Below are 17,761 nucleotides of genomic sequence, written 5' to 3'. Positions count from 1 at the left end.
AGGTAATGTGTAACTACTAATAGCTAATATAACTGGAAATTTTAAGTCAAGTATCACATTAACCAAAACAACACCAATAAACAGAGAAGTCGTCAGGCTTAACATAAAAATGAAGCACACTAATGAAACATAGCAGTTTGTTCATACCATGTGCAATCTAGAATCATGCATAATGCATCAGTGCAACTGCTAACAGCAGGCTCACAGAAGATAATTTACACTTGTTTTTATGGACATGAGGAACTGATCTTTGAAGTTGTCCCTAATGAGATTCTGCCTGGCCCTAACAGCATCCTGACAGACTGTGCTGGTTTTCTCCCCTGCATCCGGTGCATATTTATAATGCAGGATCCAGACCTACTGAAATTGCACATGTGGACTGGTGTCCCCCCATGCCGTCGCAAAATCAGATTCTCACAGTGGGGAAAATACCTACTAAAACGTCTCAATTTACCTTCAAGTCTTTTTTGTAACTACCCTACCATCTTTACTGATTGCCCAAAGATACATGGGGGTTAATGAATAAGGGTTCTTTTTCCTTTGTACAGATGAACTCCTAACTTCATTAAGCTGCCGGGTCACTGGCAGTTGTAATCACGCACTGCAGAAGACATGTCCAAAACAGAGTCATAAGGCTCCTCAGAGCAAACTGAAGTGTAGCTGTGCAATGCATCTGAACGCTTTATTTCAAGAACACAAGCAGCAGCATCGGACAAACAGAAAACATTTTTCACTATGCCCTATGTAGTCACTGCTTTAATACTACCCCCACCTGTTCTTAAATGCTTTCGGTTACAAGATCTGCAAGAACCACTGAACCATTATCACTAAAATCTCACGTTGCAACTAATGCCAATAGCCATGCCACCTCCAACTAGGAGATACTATGGTGCGACCACCAAAAATTGGCAGTGGGTGAAAACATGTAATGTTCACGCTCCATGCTCAAAGAACACAGTTATATATAACTATATATATAGTAACACAGCCCTTCTACAGTATTGCACCAAAAATTACTGCAAAAGTTAGATAAACATCTAAAAACATTTGTTTAAATGCTGCCTAATGTAACTTTTCTATGAGAGTACTTGGAGCAATGCTGCTAACAAGCGTCACTGCCCTCTCAAAGCTAGCGTATTGACCCATGCTTGTCAACAAATTAAATAAGGACAGCCTAGGTTTTACTCTATCTTCCATACTTCTCCCAGATACAGCCACTCTTATACCATGGTTCTTGATTATCACTGTTTCCAGTCAAAGTATTCAAGTAAAATAAAGCTGACTTTCATTTACAGTAATACACTCAAGCACAAATTAAGGCTGTTCAGGAAACTTTTTCATGCTCCATCCAACTGTTCCTTCTGCGGGGTAACAGCCTTTAGGAGGGTACTAAAATCAGAACACTGGGGGGTAGCAACTCCAGCAGCCACCCACGGAGCTGATATATAATACACTTAAGTTATACCATCAGGGAAACATTTTAATTCTTAGCTTTTTGCCTTTTTCTGCTAGGAAACTAGAGAGGAAAACTAAATCCATGAACTCTTTGAACATACTTGTCAGCACTGGTGATGCCCTATGAATGCACAGTATATTGTTTAAGATTAGATGACTCAGGGGATAGATAGCAGGATACCTGATTTTTTCATTTAGAGCTCGTTGTCTAATCTGACCCTAAACAAATGGAAATTCTACCCCCTGACAGCTGTTTGGTGCCCTAAAAAAAAAACCAACACAAAGGACTGTGCTTTATTTCCTATAAAGACATTCATGTAACAAAGCCCTCCACGGCAACTGGTAAGAAACTCTAGTTTGAATGGAGGCAGAGACTAATCTGCCCTCCCGGTTCCACATGAAGTCCCTACAGGTAAGAGATGATAGTCATTTGTAAGGAACTTATGAGGGAAGCTCTAACAGTAACTACAATAGCTCTGTGTGCATATGTGGAGAAAAAGAATGTGTTCCCAGTGCATTGACACTGCTCACAAGCACACCAAGACCAACAGAGGAAAAATTGTAAAGAATATATATTAAAAAAAAAAGCGTGCCTTTAAGGCTGCCAGGTTCTGGGCACAGCACTAAAAGGTTCAAATGACCTTGCCTCAGTTTGTGAATGTACAACCTCTTGGTCAGCACTGCCAGATTCCCTTGTGAACAACTACAAGGCATTAAGTCTGGAAGCTCAAAATCTAAAATAGCTTTTGTTAGGAAAATAATAAAACACATACAAACCTGAAAGACAGACTCTGATACTATGGCTGCAGCAGTAATGGGCTATATATTACTGCTACGTTTCATGTTAGAGCAAGATTGCCTTTAAACACATATGCAGACAGTAAAATCCTAACAAATGAAATACAGCTGCACGTGCAAGGTGTGCTAAGAACTGTACTTTAGGCCAACATCTTCTCTCCGGTTATTTGAGATTATTTATCCACTTCTCATCTTCCATTTACTCTGTATTAGTCACCTCTAGTCCATTCCTCTTGCATTTTATTGGACAAGTGTCTGGACCCTAATGAAATTGCACTGCCTCTTTATAAACAGATATCCAAAAAACTGCTACTTCTTGTACCAAATCTTTAGACCCTTATTTAATTTACTTTAACTAATTGATTAAAAAAAAAACTCCACCAACTTCTGGGCTATGTGCTTCAGATTATACCTTTTAATTCTGCACTGAATAAAATGATTCATAAAAGGTCTTTCTGTAGAATGATGCCTTTAAAACTTTCTAAGAGAAATACTGACTGAAAACAGTCACTCTTGCATATCACAGTATTAAATGATGGTATGAACAGACTATCAAGGAAGCCACATGATCCAAAGTTAATTTTCAACTTACATTAATATTCCTCTGGAGGATATAGACCGAATGCAAGGATTCTTTTCAGGAAAATGTGCTCTATATATTAATGATACCTAAGATGAATGAGCCTGAAAACAAAATCCTACTAAACACAGACCATTTAAATTCCTTGAAACCAATACCGAAGATTTCCCTTCTCCTCTTCCTCTGAGAAAATAAAGGCTCTACTCAGATACATTTAAAAAACAGAAAAACAGCCTGTTTTCTTGAAGGCATAGTATTTATGGTAATGGATAACTAACAACAAATGATAAAAAACTTCAAGAGTCAAAGGAGTCAAAGGTCTTCATTTTGTTGCTGAGAGGATGTACCAGGTTTGAGAGAAACAGTATGTGTGATCCTCCATTAACACAGCAGCACTCTCACAAAGCAGCCATGCAAAGTAGCCAAGCAGACCACCAAAGGTCAAAATGAAATACAAAAAAGAGGTAAAGAAACCCATATACCAACTGTAGAGGATTATCATCATAACCATTTTAATTCTCAGAGAGTGTCTGAAACTTGTATTACAGTATTTGATCTGTGCAGCCTCATTATACTGACAACATTTCTACCAGAAAAACTGCCTTAAGAAATTTTGCAAACAGTCAAAATACCCTCAAAATACCCAAGAAGTTGCAATGAGTTATAACTCTCCCTCAGTAACCCAAAGAGGGTCTCCTAAGTGGAAACTTTAAAGCTACAGAATAACGTTAGCAGAAAAAATCTGTCTCTTGTAAACATGCCTTCCTTGCAGATCTGCAAACATCCCTGTTTAACAAACAAAAGTGATGGAAAATCAAACTAATGTCAAGAGAAAGACAATCAAAATGAAAACAATTTATTTAAAAAATTTCAAGACATTTCAAAGATTACACCTGAGGCTTTGATTTAATTTTTTTAAATGTATAATTATATATTTATTTAGTTTTCATTTATTCACTCCTTTCTACCAGGAGGAAAAGTGAATGCCTGGCTGACTTGAAATTTACAAAATCAATAAACCATAAAGATGAATTTTCCCTCTTAATATATGTTAATTATCATAATCGTTATATGTACCTTGTTAACAGCCAGAGAAAAGATGTCCCTGAAAGAATCATAGCCTAAAATTAAGGGAACCACTTCAGCTGGCATCTCTGAGTGACTGGTCCTGTCCCACTGGAAGCAATAAGAGTGTCACTAATCACTGCATTTAACAAGTACAGGACATGGCTCCTTTTTATTAAATATGCTGGGCCCCATTAAATTTTCATTCTGAACAATTATTTTCCCCGAAACTACCATTTTACCATTCACAGGAAAGAAAATAACCCTTTGGTAATTCTCACTGCTGGCTAAAAGTGAATGTGCTTTAAGAAACAAAGAAGCCTGGAGTAATTAAAAAGTAATGACTTTTTTCTTCGTGTTCTCTTTATAGAAGGAGCATAGGGAAAGATATACTGGAGTAGCACCTTTTCCTTCCCCATAAACTGATACAATAGCTAAACATCCAGGAGTAATGTGCTGACCCTGATGCTCCCAGTCACTACACTCAATTCCTTATACCAGAGAAATTGTAAACGTGGTAAATAGCCAGTTTCCTGGCTTACAAATACATCAGATGAAGTCCCTCTATCATACTCCTTTCTCCTTCCCTCCCCCATTCCCTCTCCATCTGCTGCCCTCCTGGGAAGGGAGTGCTACACTTAATGGCTGTGTGCTTTTGAGTCTTATGTGCTGGATATAAGTTAATGCCCAGTACAGTAAGAGAGGACTCTGCTGCAAGGAAGCATCCAGTACTGTTTTTCCCTTGTCAACATCCAGTGGAATCTCTGCAGCCCTAATGTCAAGCAGCATGCAAGGAAGAGAGGGTCTGGGAATCTTTAATGTCACAAAAACAAATCTTGCACACAGCACAATCATTTAAATAATCTTTTGGTAAAAACAGGGGAGTTGGGATTTTCTTATTTGTATCTCCCCTCAACATCATGATTTAAATCCAGAAGATGTGCCCATTATAAAACAGTGGGGAGTACGCAGGTGAACTCTTGGCAGCATTGAGATCTACAAGTAATAACATGGGCTTGATCCATCAGAGTGACAAAGACGACGACTGTATTTGGGGATTACGTGTTAACTTGCTCTCCAGTCATCCTCTCTGCACCACCCCCCCCCCCAAGAAGGCTCAGCAGCAGCTGCATGCAACAGCAATGCTCATCCACTAGCACTTTGTCTCAGCCAGCCTTTCCCGCAGCAGATCCTGCAGGACACATACAGCTGGTATGCTGGGAGAATCTCCAAGTTTATGGAGGTTAAGATCAAACTTTATGGTCAACTCTTCAGGAGATAAATAAAATGACTCAACTCCAGGTAACTAAAGGTTATTGCTTGGAATCCGGACTTTCAGTTTACTGCTCCAACCACTTGGTACTGCTCTGGACATGCTACCAGCCACTGTGCATGTTACTGGGTACCAAATTATCATAGGCTGTCTTTTTATTTGAAAAAGGCATCAAAATGAAAATTGTTAAATGACAAAGAGTCACATTTACTACAGACTAGAACTGGTTTGACTTCAGTGTTTTTAAACACACACATTAGCAGTTTCGGTTTATGTCATCTTAGTCTGCAGAACTGATTTTTTTATATTACTTTTTGCAGTTCATGTATTTGCTTATGTTGTGGTGGACCTGGCAGTGCTGAGTTAACAATTGCACTCAATCTCAGATGTCTTTTCCAAATTTAACAATTCTCTAATCCTATGTTTTGGCTACAGTTTTCTCATAATTAAAACCACATACAGTATCACAAAATTTGCCCTCTACAATATAACACCTAAAAATTGCAATCCTAGTGGCCTACATCAAAACTGAAAGCAAATGGGCAAGACCTGAATTCTCAAATCCCAACAAACAAGCTCTTTGCACCTTCTGAAATAACTTTATCTTCAAAGAAGTAGCTTTACAAGTTACATCTCACTGTTAAGAGATGCATGTTTGAAAGTAATCTCCCTGCCACACTGCATTTGTTATGCATAAGCATATTTATTTTCTCAAGTTATGCCATGACATTTTACAGAATTCAGACCCAAAACTCTTTGAGTGTTCTTCTGTGAAGGAAACACACTGCCTTTCCATTTCTGAATTTTTCCATAGATACCCATGCCAGGCAACCAACTTGGTAATAAACCACCTCTGAAACGTCGACTCAAAGTCACTGTGCAACACCGAGTATCACCACCACCATTCAATCACTTCTGAAATAGTCCTGATTCAAACGTAAGTAAGCTGAATATAGTAATTTAACATACAACAGACATCTAAATCCACAGTTTATGGGGTTTTCCTTTTGCCTATTTGTCCAACAATATATTCAAACAAGGATTTGTAAAATAAAGTAACAAGATGTGTGGTAGGAAGGTGCAGCACTTTCCTTGGCCTTGGAATAGCCATAGGTCACAGGTATCACCACTAGGAGGGAAGACCAGCCTCATTCTGCCACAGCGAGAAAACCAGGAGACAAAAATTCAATGATGTGAGAGAGGGCCTGAAAATTTTGGGGCCTGCAAATTTTGTAAAGTATTAACAAATTTTGTAGAGTATTAACTCCCTGCTTGGAAATGTATGCTCTAGAAGTTGTTTCACAGGATGGACTGCACTCTCACCCTTCAAGCACTAAACAAAAGCAAGAATCTTCTGCTTCCACAGCAATATCCCTAGTGCTCTGGCATTTTAAATGAAGAAATTGCAAGCTTCCAGTGACAATACAACAACTTGATTGTAAAGTTTATTCATCTTTCTGGTCTAACTACTTCACAGCAAAGAACTAACTTGGTGAGCAATCTTGCTCCGGCACAAGGTACTGTAGTAGGGACCAGGGCTGCAAAAAGCATTCCTTCGTCAGATCCCATCACACATGTCCCAAAAGGTAAGAACACACTGTATATTGTACCAAGATGTGAAACCCTAAGTCAGCTGTCACTCAGTATGACTGACCACTAAATGAACTACAAAGCAACAGTATTAATATGGCATCACAGAATGGTTTGGGATGGAAGGGACCTACCTTAAAGCTCATTCAGCTCCGACCCACTGCTATGGGCAGGGACACCTTCCACTAGACCAGGTTGCTCTAAGTCCCATTTGACCTGGCCTTGAACACTGCCAAGGATGGGGCATCCACAGCTTCTCTGGGCAACCTGTGCCAGCGCCTCACCACCTTCACAGGTAAGAATTTCTTCCCAGTATGTAACCTAAATCTCTGCTCTTTCAATTTAAAGCCATTGCCCTTTGTTTATTACTTGCTCTTATAAAAAGAATGAAATCATGTAATGAAAATTTCTGGCAGCCTCTTACCAGGAATACTAGAGATACAGGGTTTTATCACCAAGTTAAACCAGACATGACTTCTATCTTAAGACAATGTGGAAATATAGTAACTAATAGGTTAATAGCAACAAAAAGTTGTTTTAAACCCATCCTATGTCGTTGTTGTTGTCAATAGCAATAGATAAATAATAATAGTAATAATAATAGTAATAGTAATAATAGTAATAATAATAATAATTATAATAATACACTTTCCATTTTCACAGCATCAACCTCCCAGGGACATCAGAACATGTTTTTAAAGGTGGGTTGGTATTATTCTTTTTCACCATGACAAAGAGAGGTCAGAAACTTGAATTTTTCAAGCGAGTTTAGCATAGTGTGACTACACTACATAAGAACAACACAAGGGGACTAAATTTGAGGTTTAATTACAAAACTCTGATTCCTAACCATTATATCCCCACCGTATGAACACTTTCAGCACTCTCCACTCCAGCATCTCAAAAGGCTTTAAATGTAAGTGTACCCTCATGAAGAAGTTTTTACTCTCATTTTACATGTAAAATTTATGTTTACAGCTTATGCTTAGATTTTATTTTATTTTTGCAAAGTGAGTAACTAGGTTTTACACCAGGTTGTAGACTGCTGAGCTTCAGCAGCCACCCATGCCACTGACAGACCAGTGAGGGAAATGTCAAGCAAGCCCATAATCTATGAATGCTAGTTCTTTCCCCCTCCTCCTAAATATCAAACACACCTTACATGAAACAAAAGTTGAGAGTATTACAAATCAAATGCATGACTTCCTGCTAATCTCAGTGGGCGTTTATAAAGCCCATTAAACACAGGATGGTTTCTCTCCCCCAAAAAAGATATGCAAGATCCTGTTTCACAAGGTTAGTAGTCTAACAAGATCTCTGGGTTTTATCAATTTAAGGCTTCGTCACAGTTGAAGGTTTTCTCTTCTGTGATTATAAAGCTGTATTTTTATATTACCGTCAGTATTATACACATTTACACACACGTATATTTAAATACTTTATTCAACAATACACAGGTATTTCTACTAATATAAAACTCTGTTTATACTCTTTGTTTTAAAATAAGAATATTCACATGGGGAATTATCCAGAACAGAAAAGGCAGTAAAATTATATAGTTATAGATTGCTCAGTGTATCTCCATGTATGAATAAAATCATTTAGAAGCCTTTTGCCTGGCACAGAAACCTCTATATCTTTCTTACTCCCCTGCTACTGAATTTAAACCATACCAGCATTTGAACATGTACTCCAAGTATCCTAAGAACAAACCACCAAGCCATTCTGGTGAGACCAGAGGAAAGCTAATGACCCCCCCTCCAAGGCTCAGCCTGCAGCAGCACAGGCTACAGCTATTTCACGTCCACAAAACTCCCTCATCCTCACCAGCTGGGCATGTCCAAATAGGTATATTCCATGACAGATACACAAAGTTCATTTCACTCTATCCCTCCTGTCCCCACCGCCCCCAAAAGTAAATGGGGTTTTGTACCGAAACAGGAAGATTTTTCCCTCTGGTTAAAACCTAAGTAAGTAATTTTCCACTTGGATTTGTCACATTTTCATCTCAGCTCTTTTCCATTGATCTGAGGACAAAAATGGGTGAGAAGGTTCCACAAAACAGAGCTTTAGTAATTCATGTTAATTAAAGTGGTTTAAAGACCCACCGTGGTAGGACACTGAAGCTGCATCCTACTGCTGCTCACTGGCACTGGTGGCACCACTGACCCCATAAAGAACATCTCAAGGGTCTGAACAGGCTAAAAATATTTTCCTTTCCCTTCTTTTAATAAATAAGTAAATGAGTAAACATAATATTTGGCAGCACTACACTGAAGGGGCAAGAAGCATTTGCCTCTTGAAGTCACAAATCCTGACAAGAAACAGGAAAGCACAAGAATAATGGCATAAGAATAACGATCATCAAGAAGCAAAGGCAGGCATATTATAATTGTTATTATTTTGCAGCTGCCCTTTAAAGCAGGGAACTGAGGTGAAGCAGTTAATTAAAACTGAACGTAAACATGACTTGTACAAAGCATTCGAATACAAACATTCAGTAACATCTTCAGGAAGTAAGTGAAACCTGTGGGTGGGAGCACTGCTTCAAGATAACAAAATATTTAACACGATATCCCTTTACCTACAGAAATTGTACAGTAAAATCTGCCTTTAGAACACCTGCTCAAACATTAATTAGTAGAGAAATAAAATACAAGATTGGGCAAACTGATATAAAAATCATACTATACCAGAGCTTAAGGAACTAACAAAACTGCTGTGCTAGAACCAGAAATGGCTCAGTATACGCCAAGAATCCCATTCTCACCCTTGCACACGAAGATGCATATCCATAAGGAAATTACTTTTGAAAAAATTATTTCCTTCAGGAAAGAACATTGTCCTTGAGCTGCACCCAGCTACTGATTTACGGTATGCAGCAGGACCCAGTAACAACATATTGCCCTGCTAGTTACATACATGTTACCACACTCAGTTCCCATGTTGCTTTATTCGTTTCCCATCATCCTATATAAAGTAAGTTTTTTACTAAAAAAAGAATGAAACGTCCACAAACAAACTAAATAAATAAATGCCTTACTTTAAGATAACAAAAAAGAATAGCTGACTGTAAAGCAAATCAAATTAAGCAATCCTAGGAGCTGCAGCAATGTGGTAGTAGTAAAGATACAACAGCGTAAAAAGATGATGGTTTTTGTGTTAATACTGCTTTTACTTATTTTCTGTTGAGGTTTCTGGCTTGATGGCACCCTCTTTCAGAAACATGCACAATGCTTCTCTAACAAAGTATTGAGAAGACAAATAAGGCCCTTTCTGAAGCTACCACACCATAGAATCATAGAATAGTTAGGGCTGGAAAGGACCTTAAGATCATCTAGTTCCAACACCCCTGCCATGGGCAGGGACACCTCACACTAAACCATGACACCCAAGGCTCTGTCCAACCTGGCCTTGAACACAGCCAGGGATGGAGCATCCACAACTTCCCAGGGCAACCCATTCCAGTGCCTCACCACCCTTACAGTAAAGAACTTCTTCCTCATATCCAATCTAAACTTCCCTGTTTAAGTTTTAACCCCTTACCCCTTGTCCTATCACTACAGTCCCTAATGAAAGAGTCCCTCCCCAGCATCCCTGTATCTCCATTCAGCCGCCTTCTTCTTTGCTTCCATTGCAAATCTGAGACTAACCCCTTCACCATTTTTCTAAATTTTTATCTTCTTTTTAGTATACCGTATCATTCTGTGAAACCAAATGGCTGATTCTAAGAAAGCTGCAATATTTCAGTTAAAAATTCCTTAAAATACTGTCGCTGTACTGTACTTCATAGTTTCAGTACTTACCAGAATTACACAGCTTCTCCAAACACGTAAAATACCTTTTAAGACATGTCAAGTCAGTTGCATGTAAGAGGTACACAAATTGCTACAGAAGTAGCTGAATGTTTGTGAGTTTTTGAAAACAAGCATGAGCTATTTTTACAATGTTGAGCATCACACTTGGCTGGTCCTAAAATCAGCTCCCACTCAAATCAATGTCAATAACAAGGGGTTCTTTAAAGCTGCTTTCTCCATTTCTTTTGTTTGTTCTGAATTCATTCTCTACAAAACATTTGTACTTATTGTCAGTCTGGAGTGCAAAACCTGCAACAGAGATTAGCTGACAAAAGGTCTGAAAAGTAAATCAAGAAACAGAAATTCTGAAAAGTGAATCAAGAAACCGAAATGTTTCTAGAAGGGTTACACCATCATTTTACTAATAAATCAAACACAATTTGAAAACTTTTTCCACCTTGAAAAGCCACATGCATGGCAGCCCTCTCCAGCATCCCTCACAAAGTTGCCTTTAGGGAGATTGCAACCACATGAAATCCTATTAGAAGGTGCTGAACTCCCACATTGTGACTCTTCCAAGGCTTCTACATAACAAGAATGCAACGAAGTACCATACTACTTTCCTCCCCTTATTGTGCAAAATCCTCATCAAATTCAATAGAATGACATCCTTCACAATTCTGACTAACAATGGCATGGAGGAGGTCAAGAGATGTCTTTGTTTTAGTTCCATGTGCTTTTCACTCTATTAACGCTAAAAGAAAAAGAACATTCACAGAAGTAGCCGATAAAGATCAACTCTGACTGAACAATGGGAAGGAAATTCAGAGTTAAAACTGGTACTTAGCCCTTAACACAAACCATTGTGCCTACGGACTGTGCAGCAGAGTGATCCCACAATGCCCAGGAAAAACAAGGTGAGCTAAGAAGCCCTCAGCCCCCCAGTTCCCATGCTGTTGTTGTTTAAGCTGGGGCCAGGGACCTTGTTTTAAGGAGGTTATTTGTATTTCTTGGGAGGAAAGACTGTTTTGTGCTGCGAGGTGCATTGGGTGGAATGCAGCATGGGGCACACGTTCCACTGGCAACCAGGAGGAAAAAGGATTCAGTAATGGGGGAACGACGACAATTAGTCCCAATTAGGCCTATTTCGCAGCTGAGTGTAAGGGCTGGGAGAAAGGAGTTTAAATTTTCAAGCAATGGGTCCCTCAGGCAAGTTGAAGTGACATCAGGTACAAGTTTCAGGGAATGTGCCGTACTAGTCACAGTTAGGTAAGTTATCTCCAGGAGATGATGGAGTGGTGCTCCTCAATCACACCACAGGAGAAATATGATAACCATTTCGCCTATTGGCCAATGTAATGATAACCAATTTTCCCAGTTCTCAGCCTGCTCCTTCAGCAGTGTGTTCGACCCAGACACACACACAGACACACACCAAGGCAATGCCACCAACAAATACTCACATATGCACATGCGGCGGCTGGAACCTGCTCTGGTTGATGTTGTAGTGTGTGAACGCCTGCGTTGGGTTGGAGCTGTATTCATCCACCGTTATGGTAACTTTCCCTTGTGAAGGAATTCCATGAGCCATCCTTTCTCCTTATGGACATGAGCAGCTCACAACTTCCCAAGGCCAGGGGCGGGGTAGGGCATCGTGTTCCAGGCAGATCCCAACTCCCAGCAGCTCATCAACTCCACAGACCTCTGCCAGGAGAGAAAGATGGCACACACTGCTATATGAACTCCAAGGAGATGTAAATGTACACAGACATATCACTTTATCCTTTCCCAATTTAGTTTCAAAGAACTTTTTCTGTATTTCTGATGTACCCATCACCCAGCTCCCTAAGCATTACTATTCATTTTTTCCAATTACATCATTTAACTCCATCATCATTAAATGCACCCAAAAGATGAATGCTTAAAGTAAGGCTTTATCTTGGGGGAAAAGAAGTAGGAGAGGAGAGGAGCAGGGGGAGAGAGAATCTATGCTGAAAGCTCTCCACATCTACTACTCTTTATTCTAAACATCTTGTGCTAATTTCAACTATGGGCATTAACAAGTGGACCCAGTTTCCCTAAGGACAAATGGCTTTCCACAAATGCACGCTTTGTTTTCGAGGCCCTGTTTCAGCTTTACAAAGTAAGTTACATCCGAAAGACTTAAAAAAGCTGATGCAAAGCCTAAGATTTTACAGTGGCAACAGGTACACCCAAACACCTCTGAATCAAAGTATTTCTGTGGCCAGCGAAAGGCTAGCATCTAGACAATGTTAAGAAAATATCTATGGTGCACTGGCAATGAAACTGATTTGGATTCATCACCAAGCAGTAATGATTTATCTGACAGATTTAAGTGCAATTTTACACATAAATATTTCTGCAGAAGAAGAAAAAAACATGCTCTTCCCTCTCTATACAGCCCTCTTTCACTTCTTCAAAGTGCTCTTAAACACGCTTCGCATTAAGACTGGAAGTGTTCTATAATACAAGCGTGAGGCCAGCAGCCAGAAAATTCCCAAAGCTGATCTCAGTTGAGTTCCTTTCACAGAATCCAAGCTTTCATTTCTTCAGTCAAACTCAGGATACCTCAGCCACCTTCCTTTCAGAGGGACTTTGTGGAACTGATCAGCTGATGTTTGAAGAATACTTTCAAGGTTAGCCACTCTTTAAAAGCCCAGTTTAGGAGGCAGATCCTCAGCTGGGGCATGCTATCCCAGCTGCAAGGACTTGCATGAAATCATGGCACTTTACATGAGTTGATCACACACACACACACACACCCCCCCTTCAGTTGCCACACGCAACAGTGGATTTTTCCTGTCTGGTGTGTAATTTACATAAGTAAATCATTGCTTGCAGGGAAGACAGGACAGAGAAGAGAATGACTTGAGCCCTGAGCATCAAACTAAGCAGTATTTTTCCAGCGTGATTTTCCTGGACTTCTCTTAGCTCCCAGATAGAAATGTGTTTGCCATGTGTAACATTAAACATTCAGAATCTTTGATTTGTATTCAAAATATATTTTTAATGCAAAGACTAATTTCCAGTTTGGCACAAAGCACAATAAAAATGCCCTGCAAATGGCAGATGGCCTGCTATAGGCCATTTATTTTACTATTTTACAACCTCAGGCCTACGAAGGCTTCCATATGTTAGTTGGGTTAAGACACTCTGCAACCTTCATTCCAGTAATTGGGTTCTATCCTTTATCTTCTTTAGCATTGGGGGAGAAAAAAAAAAATAAGATGAAGCCATTTAAAAACTGAGTCACTTGTGAGACAGCACATGTCCATAATTAAGGCTGTGGTCTGGTCTTTGTGCTATGATAACCCCATCTCAAAAGACTAAGCACAAATAGTTTCAGGAGTAAAATTAAGCAAGGTGAGCTTTACTAAACCAAATCTTTGCTGTCTGATGTAAAATGCGTGCAACTGCTCACGAATTGTAACACAGTGGCTCTCATACCAAGTTTGCAGCTGTTTCCTTAATTTCCCTTACAATTATATTTTAGTGTTATTTTGCATAACATAAAACCCAACACCTGCTTCGAACTGCAGTCCGGTTCCAAGGATTGTAATTCTTCTGAGACAGAAACTACCAAGAGTGTGCAACACAGAGCAGCATAATCACCCTGCACTGAAAAGTAAATACAAATGAAAACATCTTCCTGTTAGAGAAATTACTGTCATTAACCAGAATGCTAGCCATGGAACCTCTCAGGGAAAAAGCCCCAAGTTTTTCTTTTACACAGCAAGAACTTCAGCGTTTGCATATATTAAAAAGTAGTGTGAAAATTACATTTCTAACGTTATAGCCTTTTCTCTTTTGCAATTAAAAGCCACAATACAAAATCACCCATTAAACAAACAACAAAAATACGCCTGGGCTTTTAGAAAAGCTAAACCACGTTATTTTCACTAATCTAGCATAAGAAAGGTCAGAACATTAAATTCGATATTATAGTTCACTCATGGAAGAAAAATCCAATTTGTTCATGAGAGTGAATTATACATAAAGATAACAAGCATATTTTATAAGGTTTATAACAATCCACGTTTCAGAAAGAAATTACAACTGGCATAAAACAAACGATAACAGGCTACTTGAATAGCTGTATTGAGGACTTTAAAGTTGACTTTCGGTAAGATTATATTGCTATTACTTCTCATTGTTCCAATCTTTAATCTTAAAATCCCTATACTTAAATTAAGACAAAGCCCAACAAAGCATCCTTTTAAAGTGAAATTAAACAACAAATGTGGGGCGGGGGGAATAAAAAAAGTTAAATTAACCTGGCTTCTGTGCCAATACTCTAATTTCCCGTTTAGTGCCCAGTACTTCAGCTCACCTACCAGAAGTACCTCATTATTACCCGCTTTATTGTGAACTTCTTAGTAGAAAGATATCAAGAAGGAACTGAACCCTTCAAAATTTTAAAACCAAATTTAATTTAGGCCCAAGGTTCAAAAAAGAATAAAGAAGTAAAAGACAGTTTGAATCTCTACCGTTCTTTCTCCAACTGCAACCACACTTTGAAGATTACGTACAGGAGATGAGCACAAAACAATAAAAGTTGCATTATTTTTCATATCTGTCAAGACAGACACAAGAATCTTCGTATCTTCTGCGCCTTATGTGGCAATTTTAAGCCATTATATTAATAAGCTAAATGAAGATTATTTCTGTAGCATGCTGCTGTTATCCTGGGAGCAGCGAACCTTTCCCAGCGTGGATGCGCACGGCCGGTGAGACAGGCAGGGCACATCTGTCCACATCTGCTCCGTTCCACAGGTACAACCCGTGTTCTCCACCAAAGGGCTGGTACCAACTTGGGCGCAGCCCACTTTAAAACAGCGCACCACTGCCACGAAAAAAAACCACACCAAAACGGGCCCCGAGAAGTAATTGTACAACGTGGCATCGCATTCCACAGAGCGCTACGCACACCAGCGCTACTACACACGCGTGTGCACGGGCACACGGAACCGCGAAAAAAGCGTTTCTCCCCTCTTTCCCCCCACCCAATAATATATCGCCGTCTTCCCCTGAATTTAACACTGGCCTTCGGGCTGTGGAAGGGGATGTGGAGCTGCAGGCTGGCGGGAAGGATTAATTCCGGACACACATCCCCACTCCCAGCCCCGTCGCATCACCCTACCCCGCCGCAACCCCCCCGCATCCCGCACCCCGGTGTCTCACAGCTTGTCACCCCACTGTCCTCCATCCCTGCCGCGCTGCAGTTTGCGGGCAAACCTTGATCCCCCCAGTACCTATGCTCCGTCCGCGGCCCCGCCGGGCGCCGGGCTCGCCCCCCCCGGTGACTGATGGCGCTGGGTGGCCAATGGCTCCGCCGCGGCCCCGTCCCGGCGTGTGCCGCAGCCCCCGAACGAGCCCGGGCTTCCCCCGCCCTCGGGGGCAGAGCGGCGGGTTTGTGCCGTACGTGCCGCGGCGAACAAAGTTCATACCGCAGCCCCCCATGGCTACACAACCGATATTGTATGGCGGGGGAGGGGGGGAGCCGGGGGGTGATGCTCGGGGGAGGGAAGCAATAAACTCCGCGGCGGGGAACCGGGACACGGGTTTATTCCGGCGGTGGCAGCCGCGCCGTGCCCTGCACCTCGCCCCAACCCCCGGAAGGTCTCCAAGTCTTGAGGCCTCAGGGATCACGGTTTCAAAGCGGGTGCTCCCGCCGGCGAAAAGGAGATGGGGGGGGAACTCCGCCGCGGAACGGCACCTCCGTACTTTGGAAGCGTGTCGTCCTCACCCCCCACCCCCCCCACCCCCCCGGCCGGGACCCCGGTCCGCCGCCGGCTGCTCGGCGCAGCGCCCGCCCGCCGGCCCCAGCCAGCACAAAGCTGCCCGGCCTACCCTGCCGGCCCCGACCCCCGGCCACCGCCGCACACCGCCGCCCGCCCCCGGCACGCTTCCAGCGCCGCAACCCCCCCCCCGCACCACCCGGCCCAGGAGCGAGGAGACAGCGGCGGAGGGCAGCGGGGCACGGCCGGGGGGCGGAGGGCAGCGCGGGGCAAGGCTCAGTGCCGGCGACATCGCCGCCTCGGCTGCGGAGAAGCACCGCCGCACCGACCCGACCCGACCCGACCCGACCCAGCGGGCTCGGGGCAGTCACAGAGAACGGGCGGCCGGTTTTATCCTTATTATTGTTTGCAGAAGGCTGGCCCCGCCGCCGGAGCTGCTGCCCGCCTCTCCCCTTCCCCGCTCTCGCCCATGACACGGCACCTCTAACCCGCCGCTTTGTGCGCCGCTGCCCCCGCCGATCCCCCCCGGCTCACCCACACCGACCCTCGGCCGCTCACCTTCCCTCCGCCGGCGGGCGGGTCGGGGATGCCTTCAGCGCGGGCGGCGGGGCCGCTCCATGGGGCTGCCGGGGCAGAGCCTGCGCCCGACCCCGCGGAGGTGCCCGTCGGCGGCCTGGGTGCGGGGCCGGGGCCGGGTCTGGGTGCGGGGAGGCGGTGAAGGCGGGCGCGGTGCAGTGAGCGGGGCTGCCACTGGGGTCAGGGAGCAGGCACCAGGAAACGCGGCGGCCACGGAGCGCTGCTCGCACGCACACACACACACACACACACAGACAGACACACACACACACACACACACACACACGCAGACACACGCACCACACAGCTCCTCCCGCCGCTTCGCACTTCACCCCCGGGCAGGGAGGGAGGAATCGCTGCTGCATTTCCCAAGTGCGGCACAGCCTCAGTGGAGAGGCCGGCGGGAGCCAACCCGGGTCAGGGGGGGAACCGGCTGCCACAGCCCTGAGGCCGCGGGGAGGGCCGGGCCGAGACCTCTTCTCCTTTCTTGTCTTCCTCCCTCCATCTCCGGGCTCGCACCCGGTACCCACGGCCGGCTCCGCGCAGCGCAGCGCTGCTCAGCTCTTCCTTTCCCAAAATACACAATACACTAAATAAAAACCAACTATTTAGAAAAATAAACCCTCCAAACAGGTTTTCTCGTCTCCCGCACCTTTCACCGTTGGGTGCTCTGCTCCTTCCGTAGATAAACTCCCCTCAGCAACCAGAAAAAAAACATGAAGAAACGCTACTATAGAGGTTAGCCTTTGAGGCTGAGACTTGTCTTAGGGCAATTAGGGCTTTATATATGGAAAGGAAGAATCGGTGAGGTTGCTGGTGTATACTTCTTTTTGTCGTTTTTGTTTCACAATCCACAGCAATTGTGTCA

General features: G+C 42.8%; 1 protein-coding gene across 3 annotated transcripts in view; it reads right to left on the bottom strand.

The window, feature by feature from the left end:
• Positions 1 to 17,281, bottom strand: part of MPPED2 (metallophosphoesterase domain containing 2) — a 101,889-nt gene extending 84,608 nt beyond the window's left edge. The window contains exons 1-3 of one of the 3 annotated variants that reach the window (XM_057411009.1): positions 17,166 to 17,281; positions 16,876 to 17,113; positions 12,022 to 12,262 (exon numbers count right to left, since the gene is read on the bottom strand). In XM_057411009.1, the coding sequence (XP_057266992.1) occupies positions 12,022 to 12,149 (128 nt within the window). In that variant the 5' untranslated portion in view covers positions 12,150 to 12,262; positions 16,876 to 17,113; positions 17,166 to 17,281. Of the gene's footprint in view, positions 1 to 12,021; positions 12,263 to 13,147; positions 13,181 to 15,831; positions 15,956 to 16,875; positions 17,114 to 17,165 lie in introns of those variants that run through there. The other 2 variants (XM_057411010.1, XM_057411011.1) reach the window with 2 other exon arrangements.
• Between the last annotated feature and the right edge of the window lie 480 nt (positions 17,282 to 17,761).

This window comes from Pezoporus wallicus, unplaced genomic scaffold, assembly GCF_028554395.1.
Source record: "Pezoporus wallicus isolate ANWC-B61680 ecotype Strahan unplaced genomic scaffold, APGP_CSIRO_Pwel_v1 contig_5958, whole genome shotgun sequence".
Classification (NCBI taxonomy): domain Eukaryota; kingdom Metazoa; phylum Chordata; class Aves; order Psittaciformes; family Psittacidae; genus Pezoporus; species Pezoporus wallicus.
The sequence above is the reverse complement of the archived record's forward strand: the minus strand, read 5'-3'. Positions and strand labels throughout refer to the sequence as shown.